Here is an 18439-nt window from a genome sequence, read left to right as displayed (position 1 = left end):
TTATAAAGGTTTTATATAACTTCAGGTGTAATTAGCGAAGAGTTAACTAGTTCCCTGTTAAGTGAGTTGTACTCTAATTAACTTAGAATTAATTAACTCATCGTTAACCTTTGATAAGATATCAAAAAATTCATAAAACTGAATACTGTTTCTAAGATTATAAAAGTTTTCTATATAAGTCGTTATTTGTACAATTGTATTGTTACAATAAGTCTACTTTTTAATACTATTGTTACAACCAAGGGCGTAGATTCTGGGGGATTGGGGGATATATCCCCCTTTCATTTTAGGTGGGGGGTACGGTGCATACAATCATCCCCCCCTACAGTTTTGTCTGTTGAATTGTTTTATTGCATCACAGGTCTACAAATTATGTGTTTGTTCTTGTGATTCTCATGTTCTTACTAATCGAATTACATAATTAGGCCTAGATGTAGGATTTTTCAGTAGCCGAAATGTACATCTTTAATATAGGCGTGCTTCTAAGCTTTTCCATCTAAGCGATAATTCGTAAGTATCAGTCAGTAGGCCTAAGATAACATGCAAGTATCGTGGCAACAAGATTACTCTGTAACTGCATGTTTACAGCTTTCAGGTTCACGTAATCAGAGATTACCAATTTGTAAATTGAACAGTCCACATAAGTAGTTGCAAAAATCATCCCCCCCCCCATCGTGTGTAAAAAATCTACTATTAGTAATAACGTTGTTGTAAATTGTATTCTGTTTACATATTAAAATATATTTCATTAAGAAAGAAAATCTTGTAATTCGATCTTACAGGTAAATATTATAAATTTGATACACATTGACATTTAAATAACTTATAATTTTAAATTACAGTTTAACACAGTTTCAATCTATTTCGAATTGTAATATGTAACATAATAAACTGGATACTTGTCCAAGATAAACCACAATACGTAATACTGGTACAGAAGAAATTAAATCACCGATGTTACTTAGTAAGCATAGCAAGAAATCTATTGTTCGATGTATCTTTAAAACTAAGCTCATTTCTAATATAATTAAGTTCTTGTAACTGAAGTGCTTTATTGCATTACAGTCTATCAGAAACTTCGGTCAAAATTATATGTTGTAGTAAGTTTAATAGAATAATAAACATGCTATATATATAATTAACTTCCATGTCATTTACCTTGTTTTATGAAATAAGAATTACTCTATATCAGTGTAATAACTTTAGTCACTGTCAATTTCTAAGACTTTAAATTTAGGTTCTTAAGTTACAATAGTAACGCAATAGAGTAGATAGATAATTGAAATGTGAAAGTTTAGTAAATTCACCTGTAAGACAGATTCACCTAAGAATACCTTTTAGATCTGTACCACATTGTGTGGTTACGTCACAAAATACACATTATTGTGGAAATATATGTGTTCTCCATCAATATTCGTTTTGTAAGACCTGCTGTCAGATTGGATGTGAGAAATGTATGAACAATATAGAATTTAAAGTGTAATAAACAGTTTGGAAATGAGCCAGTATTTCATGTCTTCTACGTCAGTGTTATTGCGAACTTTAGTGAATGTTAAATGTGCAAAAAATAATATTCAGTACTTCCAGTGGACACTATTAATTTAGAGTACTGTAAACTACGCTGTGTTAAGTCTTGTATAAGTTGTCCCTATCTTACTTAAGTTTATAAATATTATTTGAAAGTCAGTTCCACTAAAGTCTGTTGAATATACACGTTTATTTCAACATCTTTGATTCTAATCTAAACAAATTTTGGTTAGGATTCATTGGCAAGTTAAATGTAGTATCAACCTGGTCACGTAAGGTGGGTTTCGGTTTTCTTAATAATGACAGTTTATTGTTTAAGGTGAACACCAGTCGGAGATATTGGATCTGGTTGCAGCCAAGTTTCACGAAGAAGGAGGCATTTTCAGGTTACTGGTGAGAAATTACTAAAATGGTATTACTATTTGGGTATTTATTATTAACAACTTGGATAAACATTAGATGGATTACACCATTTTAAGAAAGATAAGTATGTCATTAGTGGATGAATTGGTAAATGTCATGGAAATAAATGACGATGGTGATTTGTCACCACGTTTTGAGAAAGTATTCTTTTATCAGTGAACAGAAGGGGCGTTGGAGACATAAAGGGTTTTATTTGTTGAAAATCACGTACTTTAACTAGAGAAGTGCATTGAAATGATAAAAATATTATTTAATTTTGTGATTGTACAAAATGCATTACATTCCACGTGTTTGTCTCATAATATTTTTAATTTATAAGAATAAGAAAGAAAAAATAATTTAAAGTACAAGTTTTAAAACCTTATGTAATTTAATTAAAATATAACTGTTTCATGCAAGCAGTTAGTGTAACATAGTAATTTAATTAAAATATAACTGTTTCATGCAAGCAGTTAGTGTAACATAGTAATTTAATTAAAATATAACTGTTTCATGCAAGCAGTTAGTGTAACATAGTAATTTAATTAAAATATAACTGTTTCATGTAAGCAGTTAGTGTAACATAGTAATTTAATTAAAATATAACTGTTTCATGCAAGCAGTTAGTGTAACATAGTAATTTAATTAAAATGTAACTGTTTCATGTAATCAGTTAGTGTAACATAGTAATTTAATTAAAATATAATTGTTTCATGCAAGCAGTTAGTGTAACATAGTAACTTACTTCCAGTGATTAGAAAGTATTAGCTTTCTGTTTAAACAGACCTTTACTTAGGTCATCGACTCCGTCATGGCACTGTTCCGAGTTGACTTTAGTGGTCGAGGAGAACTAGCAGATCGTCAACAGAAACTAGCTCAAATGTTGTCCAAACTGCAGAAAATATCTGAGGGTGAGAGGCATGAAGCAGTTATTATAAAGCTTGTACATATATATTGGATAACTTTGTTAATGTGCTTTTACTAAATTATAATCTACTCTTGTAGAGTCAGTGATCTGTTTGTTTGAAGTTTATACAAAGCCACCCAGTGGGCTATCTGTACTTTACCCACCATGAGTATCAAAAGCCAGTTTCTAGTGTTGTAAGTCTGCTGACATACCACTGGGGAACTAAAGTCAGTCAAACAGTTGTTTTTAGAACCATTGAAATAATCGTTATCATGGTAGCTTAACATGTCGGGTTCTACTCGTGGAAAGAATGATATACAAAGTACTTATATCTGAAAGTACGTTCGTGTAATAAAGAACTACACCAGTCTAAAAAACAAATGCCATTTTTACTTTACTTTCTAATAATACATTACATAAGTATGTAACCCTGACCTTTTGTTGGCAATACCTAGGTACCTGTGTATCGTCCTATATTTAACATGAATATATAGTTTATAGGGTAGAACATTAAACACAACTATATATAATCAGTGATGTCGAGAAAACCCACTTGTAGAGAAAAATGTATATGTAAAAACGACTCGTTTGGGTTGAGACTTTTTTTTTTTTTACGTAGAAGAGCGAACAACGTTTCGACCATCTTCGGTCATCTTGAGGTTCACCTTGTCGAAACGTTGTTCGCTCCTCTACGTAAAAAAAATCAAAAAATCAACCCAAACGAGCCGTTTTTACATATATATTTTACAACTATGTGTAACATGTTTAAAGGGTAGAACGTTAAGGCTCATACAAAGCCTCTTATGATAAGTTTGAACATTATAAACGTTTACGATCGAACTTTGCTTAAATTAATCCGAACACATCAGCTTGAAACAGGAGAGAGTGACGTTAAAGTAACAGATATTTTAATACTTAAACATTGTTAAGTGTTTTTAACTTTTCATTGTAACAGTCTTATACTGCTAAATTCGGGACAGCTGCTACATGTAGCTTTGGTGTAGCTTTTCACAAAATTCAAACCGAAGCCGTTTTTTCCCCGAGGTTTCTAATTACAAATATACATATTAGTTGTGATAAGGTTGACTAAAGTAAATAGGTAAAAGCCGTGTCATCTTAAGATAAGTTAAAATAATAGTCTCATCTCGTTTAGTTTATGTTTCATGTTCATATAGTAACCACGCTTCAGTCTTTATTTTTCCAGTAGCTTGACTTCTGCTAAGATAGCTAGGTTTATTTTAAGATTGCTTCACGAATGATTATTGGATATCTTAGGATATCTCAAAGCTATGACCTGATGGTTCTCTTTTACAGAATACAACGTTGCAGTGTTCGTTACCAACCAGATGACAGCTGACCCTGGAGCGACAATGACGTAAGCCTTTTATGTGTATTTGATATTTTCCAATCAGAGGATTCATTAGGACTCATGAACATCCATCAACAGGGAGATTTAAAAATATCATTAAAGTTTCAGAAACTGTTGGATTATCTGGTTAGTTTATAAATATTAATTACAGAGTTTAAAACTGTTATATCAGTCCATGTGTAAAATTACGTAAATGCATGTTTTATAACAGTTTTCAGGCTGACCCTAAAAAACCAGTTGGAGGTCATATCTTAGCCCACGCTTCTACCACTAGGATTAGCCTGAGGAAAGGAAGAGGAGATACAAGAATAGCCAAAATTTATGATAGGTGAGATAAACTGATATCAGTTTATCCTATATATATATGATCACGATATCACATGATAATCGTAAGCTCTATTTCACCGGTTTTCATAAGTGATCAAATTTTTCAAAAAATAATTACTACTACCAATAAATTTGTTTTTATTTCCCGGAAGTTAACCACATAATGTCTACTCTCACATATAGCCCTGATATGCCTGAGAACGAAGCCACCTTTGCTATAACCCCTGGAGGAATTTCAGACGTCAAAGAGTGAAAGGTGATACAAAGATGTCTCTTCAAGAACTTCAGATATTAAAAATATCTTTTTATGATTCTTAAAACCGCAAGAAATAATAATTATTTTATGTTAAGCCTTTTCTAAATCTCTCTGTATGTAATGGAAATACAGTTATCTGTTGTCGAAAGCTCTCTGTGGTTAAAATAGCTGTTTTATTAATAACTTATGTAATTTGCATTACTACTGTCAGTTTGTTCAAAACAAATACTGACAGTCAGTCGAGACGTGTTAAAAATGTAGTAATAGTGTTCATATTTACTTTTGAACACGATGTCAGAAAAATACGCAGTGACAATTTAAACACGTAAAAATGTGAAATAACATGTTTATATTTATTATCTGGACGATATAGTTCAGTCCAGTAAGACGTAACTTTATGAATACAGTTTAGTTGTATATGACATCACGTCACGGAAAAACTTAATATGTTATGGTATTTGTCTTTTTAATCCTTGTTGAGTCAAGTTATCGTCTTACTGGAATATATCTGAAGAGGCTTAGCAGTAAAGTGAAAATACATAACGCAGGCTAAGAGGAAATTCACTATTTCTTAAAGCTGGAAAGAAAACTACTCTTTGCTACAGGCTAGTAGGAACTCCACTCTTTCTTAAGAGAAATCTACTCTTTGCTACAGGCTTGGAGGTACTCCGCTCTTTCTTAAGAGAAATCTGCTCTTTGCTACAGGCTTGGAGGAACGCCACTCTTTCTTAAGAGAAATCTACTCTTTGCTACAGGCTTGGAGGAACGCCACTCTTTCTTAAGAGAAATCTACTCTTTGCTACAGGCTAGTAGGAACTCCACTCTTTCTTAAGAGAAATCTACTCTTTGCTACAGGCTAGTAGGAACTCAACTCTTTCTTAAGAGAAATCTACTCTTTGCTACAGGCTAGTAGGAACTCCACTCTTTCTTAAGAGAAATCTACTCCTTCCTACAGGCTTGGAGGAAGTTCACCACTCTAATACTGATTGGTTTTGTTTTATTCATGTAGCTCAGGTCCCTTTGTTATAAACGTAGTACTTGGTTATCTAATGAAGTGACTAAAACAAGCAGAAACCTTTTACAGGCGTTTTCAAGTTTCCTTTCAATAACTATTAGACTAAATCGATTATCTTTTTCAATTTTGCAGTAAAAACCAGTCTGAAAATTATTTACTATCAAAAAGTTTAGGTCTGTGTTCCAATATGCTTTTTTTTTGTCTCAGTTTGGTATAAGTGTTGACCGTTTGTTAAAACCGCGGATTGTTACTATTAAAACGAGAGTTGTTGGCCTTCAACGTGGCATTGAACACTGAACCATATCACACAAAGGTTAATACAATGGTCCATGGGCGACATTGAACCTTTGTGTCAAGTGTAACAAAAATCAGATGAAACTGTTCTAGTTATGTCGCTCACAAATACGCACAGGAATTATATATTATATGTATATATATCCCAGCCTTCTATAACAAACAACAGACTTAATAACTAGTCCATCTGATTAAAAAACGTTAAGGTGTAACACACATGCCAAATTAATAACGTAAGGTGTAACACATATATCAAATTGATAACGTAAGACGTTCGAGTACAAACATATATATTGTAATAATTATGTAAATGTTGTCCATGAATGTCAAATTTATTGTAAGAAACAATATTGTAAGAAAATTAAGAGGTAACTGACCGGAAGCTGACCACATGTTCGGAAGGGGTTGTGTAACTGAGTGTCAGAATGTAGAGGGCGGCGTTAGATGTTTGAATATGTAATTTTATAATAATCTAAATTATAAAAGAATATATAAAATTATAAATATAACATATAAAATTATATATACAATATATAAACTGTGGGAGGAAATATTGGTAAGAGATTAAAGTTGCTATAAACCCTCCCAGAATTACAAGTTCAAGAATGTGTGTGTGTGTTTGTTTTGGAGCTAAGTCGCACTGAGTTATCTGTTTAGTTTACCGTGAGGAAACGGATCCATGATATTTGACCGTTATGATGTGACTTTCAATCCACTATTTGTTGGTAAAATAGTAGCCAAAGAGTTGGCGGTAAGTAGTGATGACTTGCTACCTTCCTCCTAGTATTTTACTGCTAAATTAAGGACAAGTAACGCAGACAGCCATCCTCTAACTTTGCGAGAAAATCCAAAAACAACCAACAAACGTAAATGCAGTCTTTGTGCTAAAAATCACTTGTGTCAGAGCTCTGTTTCATTTGGTGTTAGTTGTAGATTCTTTCTATATGCATCAGAATTCACTTTCTAAACATAATCATCTTTCGGCGCAACATAAAGTAGAGATATTGTTACCTTAACATGGAGTTTATTGGTAAAGACGTAAATATTCATGGCATGATTCAACAGTTCCAAGACATGTACCGAATAAACATAATTTAAGTTGTGACAGAAGTAAACTTAATGTTAACGATCTTTGACCTCTAAGGAGATCTCTTACGTCATAACTGACGTAATAATAGTTCGCCCACCTGCCAAAGAATATTATTAACATAGACCAGTAGATGAATTATTAAGAAATTCGGTGAAAATAACGTTACGCTGAAGGCCTTTCCTTATTTATCGAATCCTTTGTTGTTATCAGAACTGTCTTTAGCCAGAATTCATTAGATGGGCTAGGCGTATGGCAAATAAAAGTATATCTGAAATCATTTTTCTATGCAGTAGTAAAAAAATTCGATACAATATGGCGACGCACATAACTTTACAAAGCGTAAAATGTATGTAGATCAGAACTATAAATATCATTTTAGGCAGCACAGTGTTCTAAAATTAATCCTTTAATTTCAAACAGCTGTACCGAGTTAAAGAAAGGAAAGCCTTGACGAAAAGACAAATATCTGTATATGTAGGTCACAGACGTTTCTGAAGACCGACAGGGTTTTGTGTTCAAGAATGATTGTTAATTTCAAATGAACGAGGTTACAAAAAGTAAAAGAGGAAACTGATTACGCTCGACCAATATGCCACGTGTGCTTCTGCTTGTACATATACAATGTATTTTCTCGGCTCAGTTGCTTAAGTAACCACCATTTATGTGATATAGCTTAGCGGCATTGCCCACAAAAATAATTAACTATCTACTGAGATTCATGGTAAATGAATAGAATAAACATGTATTACTATTTCTGTTATGTTTTGTACACGATCGGCAGAACTAGAACATCGTGTATCACGACCTAGATGTAAGACGGCCCCCCGGCCCTATAGGGACATTGACATTCAGGGTTCCTTCATTAGTAAGCTTTAACCACGTGGTAGGTTCAGCTATTCATTGTGACATTTGCTCGTAAGTGAGCTAGGGAGGGTGTGTGAGGTTCTACAAGTTTATTACCAGGGTTCATCGTGTTTTTAAAGTCTGAAATTTGCATCAGAATACGGAGGAACATCTGTGGTTAATAAGAAAAAAACACAACAGAACAAAAGATGTTTCACCAAGAGTTTAACATGAACGAATCTGTGTTACACCGAGCGATTATTAACCTTCCAACTAAATTAAAGGGTTCTCATTTCGACAGCAACACCACGCCATCCTGCATTCTCTTTAATGTCATTATCCATAAAACACTGCACTTCGAGTGATGCTTGATTTTTATCTAGAATATAACCTATCCGTTTAGTTGTTGTTACCCAGACTTTGAACCAAAAGGATTCATGGTTGGTATCCCGATAGTTCATAAACACGCTCCGAATACTGATGTTTTGGCTGAGCAGTAGAAAACACGACCAGGTCTCTTCAGTCGAAAGGAAAAAATAATTCCTATATTTGGCGGTAAATGCTATTAGATTGATACTGATCTGTTAGTCTATTACCTCCAAACTAAAAAACGACTATGTACAGACAGGTCTAACGTAGCTTTCCAGAAAATTATAGAAAACAGTAGCATTTACACATGAACATAAACAGTTAGTTTTTGTCATATAAATGGTTAGTAAACACACTAATTAAAGTAATTATTATCACCAGTTCGTACATTGTTAGTGGACACAGTAATTAAATAGATTATTATCACCAGTTCTTACATTGTTAGTAGACACACTACTTGGATTGAATATTATTAGAAGTTCGTACATCAAAAACAAATTAAAAGGCTATAAATTATGTATACATTGATCAGGTCCTTTCTGTCTCAATTGTTTGGTTTGTTTTTTAATTTCGCGCAAAGCAATACGAGAGTTATCTGCTCTAGGCGTCCCTAAATTAGCAGTGTAAGACTAAAGGGAAGGCAGCTAGTTTACTCCTGAGTACTCTTTACCACCGAATAGTGGGATTGACTGTTAAGTTATAATGCCCCCACAGCTGAGAGGCCAAGGATGTTTCGTGTGATGGACATTTGAACTCGCGACCCTCACATTACGAATCCAGTGCTTTAACCACTTGACCATGCCGGGGCCGTTTTAATTATTGAACATATGTTGTTACTAAATATCTTATTGTATATTTATTTATTTTTTACGTAGCTGATTTCAAAATATATATATATATATAGACGTCATATTGGTCAAGTCAATAAATCATCGAAGCTCACGAAAAGAAATCGTTTGAATAAATTATTTCTACAACTTTAACGTAGTTTATCTTTAGTTTCAATACAAAAACAGGTCTGTTCTAGTCATTTTAATTAATTCAGAATACACGTAATGTCGAGTGCGTGTAAACAAGTATAGATAAAAATGTTCGAGGTAACAACTTGAAAACTTTCAAATTGTTCAACGTAAATGGTTGTGGAATCTGTGAGACTGTTCAAAGTAAACGGTTGTGGAATCTGTGAGACAGTTCAACATAAACGGTTGTGGAATATGTGAGACTGTTCAACATAAACGATTCTGGAATCGTGGAATCTGTGAGACTGTTGGTTGTGGAATGTGTGAGACTGTTCAACGTAAACGGTTGTGGAACCTGTGAGACTGTTCAACATAAACGGATGTGGAATCTGTGAGACTGTTGGTTGTGGAATCTGTGAGACTGTTGAACGTAAACGGTTGTGGAATCTGTGAGACTGTTCAACGTAAACGGTTGTGGAATTTGTGAGACTGTTCAACGTAAACGGTTGTGGAATCTGTGAGACTGTTCAACGTAAACGGTTGTGGAATATGTGAGACTGTTCAACTGTAAGATTGTTTGTTTCGCATGATATTCATCGACACTTTTTATCACTTTCACAAATTATCCACGGGAGAAAATCAAGAAAGATATTTAGAGTATAGATGTGTATATGTTATTTGTTTTAAATTTTAACATGAGAAATGTTGGCCAGTCATACCGAATAATTATATCAAGCTCCCATTCAAGATTTAAATATTATATTATAGTAAAGATTTTATATATATATATATATATATATACACACATGTCAACACACGAATAAGGCTCACACTTACGCCTTAAAACTGAAGATGGATATCCTATTTATAGATGTTTTTATATGTTATAACACTGGGCGTAAATATCATATTTATGTCTTAACACATGAAGTTGATATCATCTTTCTATGTTAACAGATGCACATACTGGATAACATTGATAACTGTGATTTTGTTTCCCACCTTTTAATTTAAATGTTTCTGTTAAACTAGACAAAAGGTGTTTATTTTTTACAGCACATAGACTATAATAATTATTAATAAAGCTGTCGGCAGCTAAAGTTACATAGGTATCCACATATTTGACCACAGCGTCATCCTGCTAATGAAAAGATTGGAATGTTGAAGTTTCCAATCATCGTTCTGAGCATGCTCCTTGCCTGATCTTCAATCAAGGGAATCAAACTGCGAGTGTCTTGGTTTATCTGCTGGGTAAGCAGCATCGACAGCGCTGAGGTCAAGTTCCCTAACCCCCGTAGGAGAATCCGGATCTTTCCCAGCCTCCAGACCCTCAGCCGATCTACCATGAGGGTGGTGTCACCGTTTGCTTTCTCAGTCTGGGATAGTTGAAGAAATATTTTGGTGCCGGTAACTTTGATCTCAGCGTCACCGTTGAAGAGTAAGGTTCGATACCCTTGAAGCACGCGATAATAGCCGCGTCCTCTCAACATATCAAAGTGAGCTATGAAACCCAAAGCAGTGACGCTGGTATTGTCAGTGGTGTTCCGACATATGACGTACGGTTCCCGCCGGCGGGAGATTGTAGTGATGCCCCTGAAACTGGTGTTGTACAGGAAGACGAGTGTGTGGGTGTCCTCCACCCACACTGTGGTGTTGGAAAGCGTAAACGGTTCCATTCGTCGTAAAAACCTCTGGAGAAAGCGGAATAGAAAGTCCACATACGAGTCCAGCTCCGTACCATTCTGACACGGAATTTGCCTTTTCTGAATGGAGTGATTCAGCGAGGGAAACGATATTGTGGTCCCGAGGGGCGTCGAAGACTTTGAAAACATTTTCCTATTTAAAAGTGTTTCTTCAGGATAGCCATTTGGTATCTGGTCAGAAATTCCACTTAGTTGAGTAATAGCTTTTTCGATTTGATCGTCCAAAACAGTTTCCATTTTCTCGACCACCGTCGATCCTAAAGCATCAAGAAAATGTTTCGATATCTGATCACTAGATCCTTTGGGATGTGATTTGGATATTTGATCACCAGACTCTTTTGGGTATTGTGTGGATATTTTATCACTAGCCCTTTTGTGGTTTAATTCACTACTGAATGTGTTAGTGACGTTGTTAAAAATGTTTGGACAGAAAATCCTCCTATTGCTACCTTAGATTTTAAACGCGGAGAGATCCGAGTTAACCAAATTGTCTTGGCATTATACACATTCCCCACGAAAGTCCCCTTGTCTTTCATAATGTGTTGTGGATCATATTTAGAGAGCAAGGCAATGTTGTACTCTCCATTTATACGAAGAACAGGGAATTCCAGCTCTAAGCTGACAGCTTTGATTTCAGGTTGGTTTGGGAGTACCTTCATCTGGGAGTGAGACATTCCGCTGAGAACCACGTTTTGTAATGTGGCATTCACAACGGAGTCGTCTTCTTGAAGAAATATCCACAACTGGTCGATTTTAATGGGATCTAAACTTCGAGACCCAGTATTTGTGGTTAAGATAACGTTTTGCAGTTCATTCAGTTTCTTCTTCATGTAAGCTTGCAAATCTGATTTTTTAATTATTACGTCATCTTTCCTCGCACCTCGAATAAAGGATTTAGATTGTAACATCATATTTCCTGTACGATTGTCTGAAAGAAGACAAAATGACGTTTGTAAAACTGAGACATGTTAAAAAGAATTAATGATATAAATAGATGTAGACAAATTATTTGCTATCGAAATACAAATATTTCACATGTCGATATTAAAATAAGAAATAATTTTATCGTGTTGTTACACTTGATAAAAAGAGCATCTCTGAAAACAGAAATGGCTAGTAATTAGTTATGTGAACGTTAATATTGATTAATACTAGTGTGAGTTGCCGGTGTAAATAATATAAACAGTAGAGAGATTTTTAATTTTTTATATCACTTCAGACTCGAGTGGAAGATGCTGTTATTGATTAATAAATTGAATTTTGTATCATTTGAAGAATACGAAGCTATAGTAAAGATTATTCTATGGAAATGACTTCCATTAATTTATATTTTATCTTTAGGAAGAGTTTACAAAATATCTTCAGAGAAAAATAGTTCTTTGACTGCAATAAATACATGTATAAATATTCATATATATATACAGAGTACACTTGAGTTCGTATAACTCATATAGAAGTACAAGACATGAACTTATCTAAAATAATGTATACTGATGGGTCAATGGTAAGGTTAAGGATTTATAACGCTAAAGTCCAGGGTTAGATTCTTCGCAGTGTACACGATGGAAAGCCCATTGTAACTTTGAGTTAAAACTAATAAGGCACATAACAGCAAAATGTTTTAAAATCACTTCAACAACAACAAAAGGCTGAATATTTTAACGAAACAGATAATTAGAGAACGGCTCCTAAACATCTCTATTTTAACACAAAAAACGAAGACTGACCAAACAAACAACAATTACAGCAAGAACATCACTGAATCATCCTGGAAACGAACAGTTACAGTATGAACACTATGGAATCAGAAACAAACAACAGTTAGTTACAGCACGAATACCATGGTATCAATCACCTTGGAAACAAGCAACAGTTGCAGAATGAACACCATGGAATTACCTTGGGAACATTAAAAGTTAAAATATCTATTGTGACAACAAACTAATTAGGACAGTGGTACCTATATCTTTCTTTATAATAAAAAGTAAACGTTAACATTAAGTTAAGGAAGAAATGAAGGAGACATGATTTTAGTACCAGTGCAAGCCACGAAAAGAATCTTCAATGAAACTAAAAGTAAGCTACACTGGATAGTTGAACTAAATACACAAGAAGAAATGTGTAAAGTTTTTATATTAGCCAAAGATTTCTTAACAATGTTAGTTTATGTGTAATGATCGAGTGATTTCTAACATTATTTGTTCCCGTGTAATGACCCATTTATTTTTAGCAGTTGTTTTTCATGTGTAATACCCAATGATTTTTTTAAAGAATATTTGTTCATATGTAAAAACTCATTAACGTTTGAACAATTCTGTTCATGTGTAATGACCCAGTGCTTAAAGATAAACCAAAAACGTTAAATAATTTTTTGGCTAATTGGAGATGAGACATAATAAAAGTTAAAATAATCTATGACTCTCCTAGTTAACAGTGATTATATGAATAATCAGCCCTGATTAGATCAGTTACAGTCTATTACTAGACAGCATATTTCTAATAGTGATTCCGACTTTTCCATGCCTCATTCATCTTCCGTCGTGAAAAACTTTATTTTTCTCCATTATCAGGGTGCAGATATGACGTCATGCATACGTCACGCTCGGAACTAATGCAGTACCACCACCGGTAATCGGCAGGTGTTATGTAACTTAGGATATCAACTTAAATACTTTCCTCGCATCTGAAACAACTTAGGACTAACCAACGCAGGTAAAGTTCTTGGTTTAAAAACAACTAAGGACTAACCAACGCAGGTAAAGTTCTCGGTTTAAAAACAACTAAGGACTAACCAACGCAGATAAAGTTGTCGTTTTAATAATAATTTAAGACTAATCAACGCAGATAAAGTTGTTGTTTTTAAAATAACCAAGGATTAGCCAACTCTAACAGTTAGGAATAACTAATGGTGACTTGTATAACCCCAAGCAAGACACGTCATATCGCCATTTATTTTCGTAATTAGAATTATGTTCATGTTATTGTGGATTAAGGTTTTCAAGTTACTGCCTTTCGCATAAAGAACATTTTTTGATATTCAAACGGCACATGTGTGAATGTTTTAAATCAAATTTGTTTAGTTTTTTAAACGAGTTATTAGCTGCAAATAAAGTGATTTATTAAACTTATTCCAACTTTGAATAGTTATTGGTCTACACTTTGCACACAAAATAGAAACCCAGTGTTTCCTAGATTAACACATTGGTGTTTATACAGAATAAAGGTAACTATTTATCTCCTTTAATCAAACCTTCTGTTAAACTAACTTTAACACTTTCTCTCTTTTCCATCTCTCACTCTTCATTACTCTCCGTCTCCCTCTATGTGTTTTCTCGGCTTGTGTGTTATTCTAACATTTCTTAACATTCTGTGTCTACCTTGGAACGTAAGACTATTTTAATCACTTACCCGGAAAACCTTGGCATACCGATGATTGTAGAAGAAGCACTTGGGAACAAAAAAGAGACGCCAGAATGAACAATAGCATGATGGGAAACCAATGTTGGTCTGTTCTATCCCAATATACTTGTATGATCTAAATATGATCTGTTTTAAAACATTTCTAGGACTTCATAACAGATCTAAAAAACAGCCGTTAAAATGGCCAATCAGATATTAGTAAAACTTGCTTGTACAATACTTAGAGAAACGTAGACCTTCCCACATACCTTGTTTGTTTCTCAAAATATCTCATTATTGTCCTAGATCTGAGTTATTAGACAGTTCGTAGAACTCGGGACATTGACATCCATACAACAGGTAGTGGAAACAACTTTCTATGTATATTGGTGAGAAGTCCTCTTATCAAATCTGGGTAAGATTATTAGTTCACGTCAGATGACTTTGATTTTCTTTGGTTTTCTTTTTACTTTGACCTGAGGGAAGCAGATTTTGAAAACCTTTCTCACGTTACGTTGGACTACATCGCTTCAATTAACAGTGTTATCGGGAGTCAAAAGGACCAGTTTCTATTTATTTTTGTATTCTCAAGACGGCTGGTATGGGTATTAAAACTTTAATTAGAATAAAGTACATGAAAACGTTTCGACCTTCATAGGTCATATTCAGGTTGATTTAAGGATGTTTAAACATACACTGATTAAATAAGTAATTCTTAGAGTACAATCAAATTTGAAATAAAACAACAACAACATTGACATCAGCACGTTGTACTAGCTTGATAACAAGTTTTGTTGAAATTAATGCTTTAAAAAGCACAGTTTGCATAAGGCAAGGCATCTATGGTATCTACTGTTTGGGATGGAGCTTCAGAATGTTTGTGTGTCTTATACCACACAAAGTGGTACTCCAGAATAATTGTAGGTCATCTGTTACTGCATATGTTTAATTATTACGTCATCTTTCCTCGCACCTCGAATAAAGGATTTAGATTGTAACATCATATTTCCTGTACGATTGTCTGAAAGAAGACAAAATGACGTTTGTAAAACTGAGACATGTTAAAAAGAATTAATGATATAAATAGATGTAGACAAATTATTTGCTATCGAAATACAAATATTTCACATGTCGATATTAAAATAAATAATTTTATCGTGTTGTTACACTTGATAAAAGAGCATCTCTGAAAACAGAAATGGCTAGTAATTAGTTATGTGAACGTTAATATTGATTAATACTAGTGTGAGTTGCCGGTGTAAATAATATAAACAGTAGAGAGATTTTTAATTTTTTATATCACTTCAGACTCGAGTGGAAGATGCTGTTATTGATTAATAAATTGAATTTTGTATCATTTGAAGAATACGAAGCTATAGTAAAGATTATTCTATGGAAATGACTTCCATTAATTTATATTTTATCTTTAGGAAAAGTTTACAAAATATCCTCAGAGAAAAATAGTTCTTTGACTGCAATAAATACATGTATAAATATTTATATATATATACAGAGTACACTTGAGTTCGTATAACTCATATAGAAGTACAAGACATGAACTTATCTAAAATAATGTATACTGATGGGTCAATGGTAAGGTTAAGGATTTATAACGCTAAAGTCCAGGGTTAGATTCTTCGCAGTGTACACGATGGAAAGCCCATTGTAACTTTGAGTTAAAACTAATAAGGCACATAACAGCAAAATGTTTTAAAATCACTTCAACAACAACAAAAGGCTGAATATTTTAACGAAACAGATAATTAGAGAACGGCTCCTAAACATCTCTATTTTAACACAGAAAACGAAGACTGACCAAACAAACAACAATTACAGCAAGAACATCACTGAATCATCCTGGAAACGAAATGAGAGTCGTCTATCGCGTGGAATGGAACTCCACACATATGTGCGTTATCTACCACTTGGGATGGAACTCCAACACGTTTGTGAGTCATCTTCCATTTGGGCTGCAACTCCAATACGTTTGTGTGCCATCTAATACTTGGAATGAAACTCCGTCACATTTGCGTGTCACCAACCAGTTGGGATGAAACTCTAGCACTCTTTACCGGCTCAAGTTTGACCAGTTCTTGAACACAATACCAACGATAGGTTTTAATTGTGAAAAAATCAAGTGGACAACTGGTAAGTCTAGAGGAACAAGGTTTATGTTTTGGGACGTTGGTGGTCAGGATAAATTAAGACCACTGTGGCGATCGTACACCCGATTTACCAATGGCATTGTCTTTGTTCTGGACAGTGTTGATGTAGAGAGAATGGAGAAAGCTAAAATGGAGGTCTTAAAGATTGTCAGAGAAACCTGTGGATCTTGGTGTTGGCCAACAAACAAGACCTTCCTAGGGCCAAGAGTACCCAGGACATCGAAAAACACCTTGGCTTGAAGGAACTGGGGTCATATCATTTGTCAGAGAAAGCTGTGGATCTTGGTGTTGGCCAACAAACAAGACCTTCCTAGGTCCAAGAGTACCCAGGACATCGAAAAACACCTTGACTTGAAGGAACTGGGGACATATCATTTGTCAGAGAAAACTGTGGATCTTGGTGTTGGCCAACAAACAAGACCTTCCTAGGGCCAAGAGTACCCATGACATCGAAAAACACCTTGGCTTGAAAGAACTGGGGTCACATCATTTGTGGCACATTCAACCGGCTTGTGCGATAATTGGAGATGGGCTGGGCCAAGGGCTTGAGGTGTTGTATGATATGATAATCACAGCGAGACAGTCAAAAAAGAAAAGATAGAATTGAACATTCACAAGGATGTTTGATAAAAAAGAAAAGATATAATTGAACATCCACAAGGATGTTTGATAAAAGAGAAAAGATATAATTGAACATCCACAAGGATGTTTGATAACATTCAGTTTAGACATGAGCTACTTCAGTGTTATACGTTTCATACACATCAGCATAGGTTGTCGCGAGGGAATTATAATATTGTTTAATTAAGTTGAATATTCGTAGCTATTTAAAGGTTGGGAAAAAATTCGTCAAATGATATGAGAAACTGTACCAACGTTTTTGGGATGTATTATAAATCCAGTTATTTGGGAGTAAACAGTTAATAAGTAAAGGACTTATCAGATACTAACTGATCAGACAGGTACTCATTAAGTACATCATCTGCGTATTTAAAAATGTATTCTAATTTGAATTTTACTGTCATCAGTTCTTGTGAAAATAACAGTGAAAACATATAAACTAAAGGAATTATTTCATATTTTGTTTATAACGGCAAACAATGTGTAAGATATATACCTGCTGTTACTCAACCTATACTAAACGATGTCGCCTTCGGCAAAATTAACGGTTACAAAGTGTAATTATTCATCGAGCATTTGAAGATAAATGTTACATTCAGCGCTACGAAATTGTATTCATTATTATATGTTTTATTTCAAGATATGTTTTAAGAAAACTAAAATTCTTTCTTTAGCTGTATTAAAAATAATTATTAAACACTACCTTAAGAAGTTATTTGTGTTTTTTTGTTTTTTTTTAATTTCGCACAAAGCTACTCGAGGGCTATCTGTGCTAGCCGTCCCTAATTTAGAAGTGTAAGACTAGAGGGAAGGCAGCTAGTCATCACCACCCACCGCCAACTCTTGAGCTTCTCTTTTACCAACGAATAGTGGGATTGGCCTTCACATTATATCGCCCCCACGGCTGAAAGAGCGAGCATGTTTGGCGCGACCGGGATGCGAACCGCGACCCTCAGATTACGAGTCGCACGCCTTAAGACGCTTGGCCATGCCGGGCCAGTTATTTGTGTTCGGGCATATTTGTTGGTTTGAAAAATTATCTTTTTCTTAGGATACTCTTTCTAACTCAGTGTGTTAAAATACTATAGTTAAGTGCAATAAATTTAAACAATAAGTAATTACACAAACTTCAAATCGCTTTTATTTTAACAAAAATATTAATCATATTTTTAGTCATTCTTCTTAAAATCATA

General features: G+C 34.2%; 3 protein-coding genes across 3 annotated transcripts in view; 2 read left to right on the top strand and 1 right to left on the bottom strand.

Moving 5' to 3' along the window:
• LOC143238164 (meiotic recombination protein DMC1/LIM15 homolog) overlaps positions 1–5000 on the top strand; it is a 29715-nt gene extending 24715 nt beyond the window's left edge. The window contains exons 9-13 of the mRNA XM_076478151.1: positions 1847–1920; positions 2726–2840; positions 4151–4211; positions 4417–4533; positions 4716–5000. Of these exons, the coding sequence (XP_076334266.1) occupies positions 1847–1920; positions 2726–2840; positions 4151–4211; positions 4417–4533; positions 4716–4785 (437 nt within the window). The 3' untranslated portion in view covers positions 4786–5000. The remainder of the gene's footprint in view (positions 1–1846; positions 1921–2725; positions 2841–4150; positions 4212–4416; positions 4534–4715) is intronic.
• A 5491-nt stretch (positions 5001–10491) lies between these two features.
• On the bottom strand, positions 10492–11298 carry LOC143236548 (uncharacterized). The gene has a single exon (XM_076474852.1). It carries the CDS (start codon positions 11296–11298, stop codon positions 10492–10494), a length of 807 nt encoding a protein of 268 aa, XP_076330967.1.
• A 4744-nt stretch (positions 11299–16042) lies between these two features.
• Positions 16043–17226, top strand: LOC143236547 (ADP-ribosylation factor-like protein 4A). Its single transcript, XM_076474851.1, has 3 exons — positions 16043–16053; positions 16523–16772; positions 17008–17226. Exons 1-3 carry the CDS (start codon positions 16043–16045, stop codon positions 17224–17226), a joined length of 480 nt encoding a protein of 159 aa, XP_076330966.1.
• Positions 17227–18439: the final 1213 nt, after the last annotated feature.

This window comes from Tachypleus tridentatus, chromosome 13 (assembly GCF_004210375.1).
Source record: "Tachypleus tridentatus isolate NWPU-2018 chromosome 13, ASM421037v1, whole genome shotgun sequence".
Classification (NCBI taxonomy): domain Eukaryota; kingdom Metazoa; phylum Arthropoda; class Merostomata; order Xiphosura; family Limulidae; genus Tachypleus; species Tachypleus tridentatus.
This window is presented reverse-complemented; position numbering and strand designations above follow the sequence as displayed.

Bases quoted from the DNA above. Each gene is read 5' to 3' on its own strand.
- LOC143236547 (XM_076474851.1), top strand. The intron at 16,773-17,007 runs GTCAGAGAAACC...ATCATTTGTCAG, and splicing joins AAATGGAGGTCTTAAAGATT to AGAAAACTGTGGATCTTGGT.
- LOC143236548 (XM_076474852.1), bottom strand. From the start codon at position 11,298: ATGGAAACTGTTTTGGACGATCAAATCGAAAAAGCTATTACTCAACTA.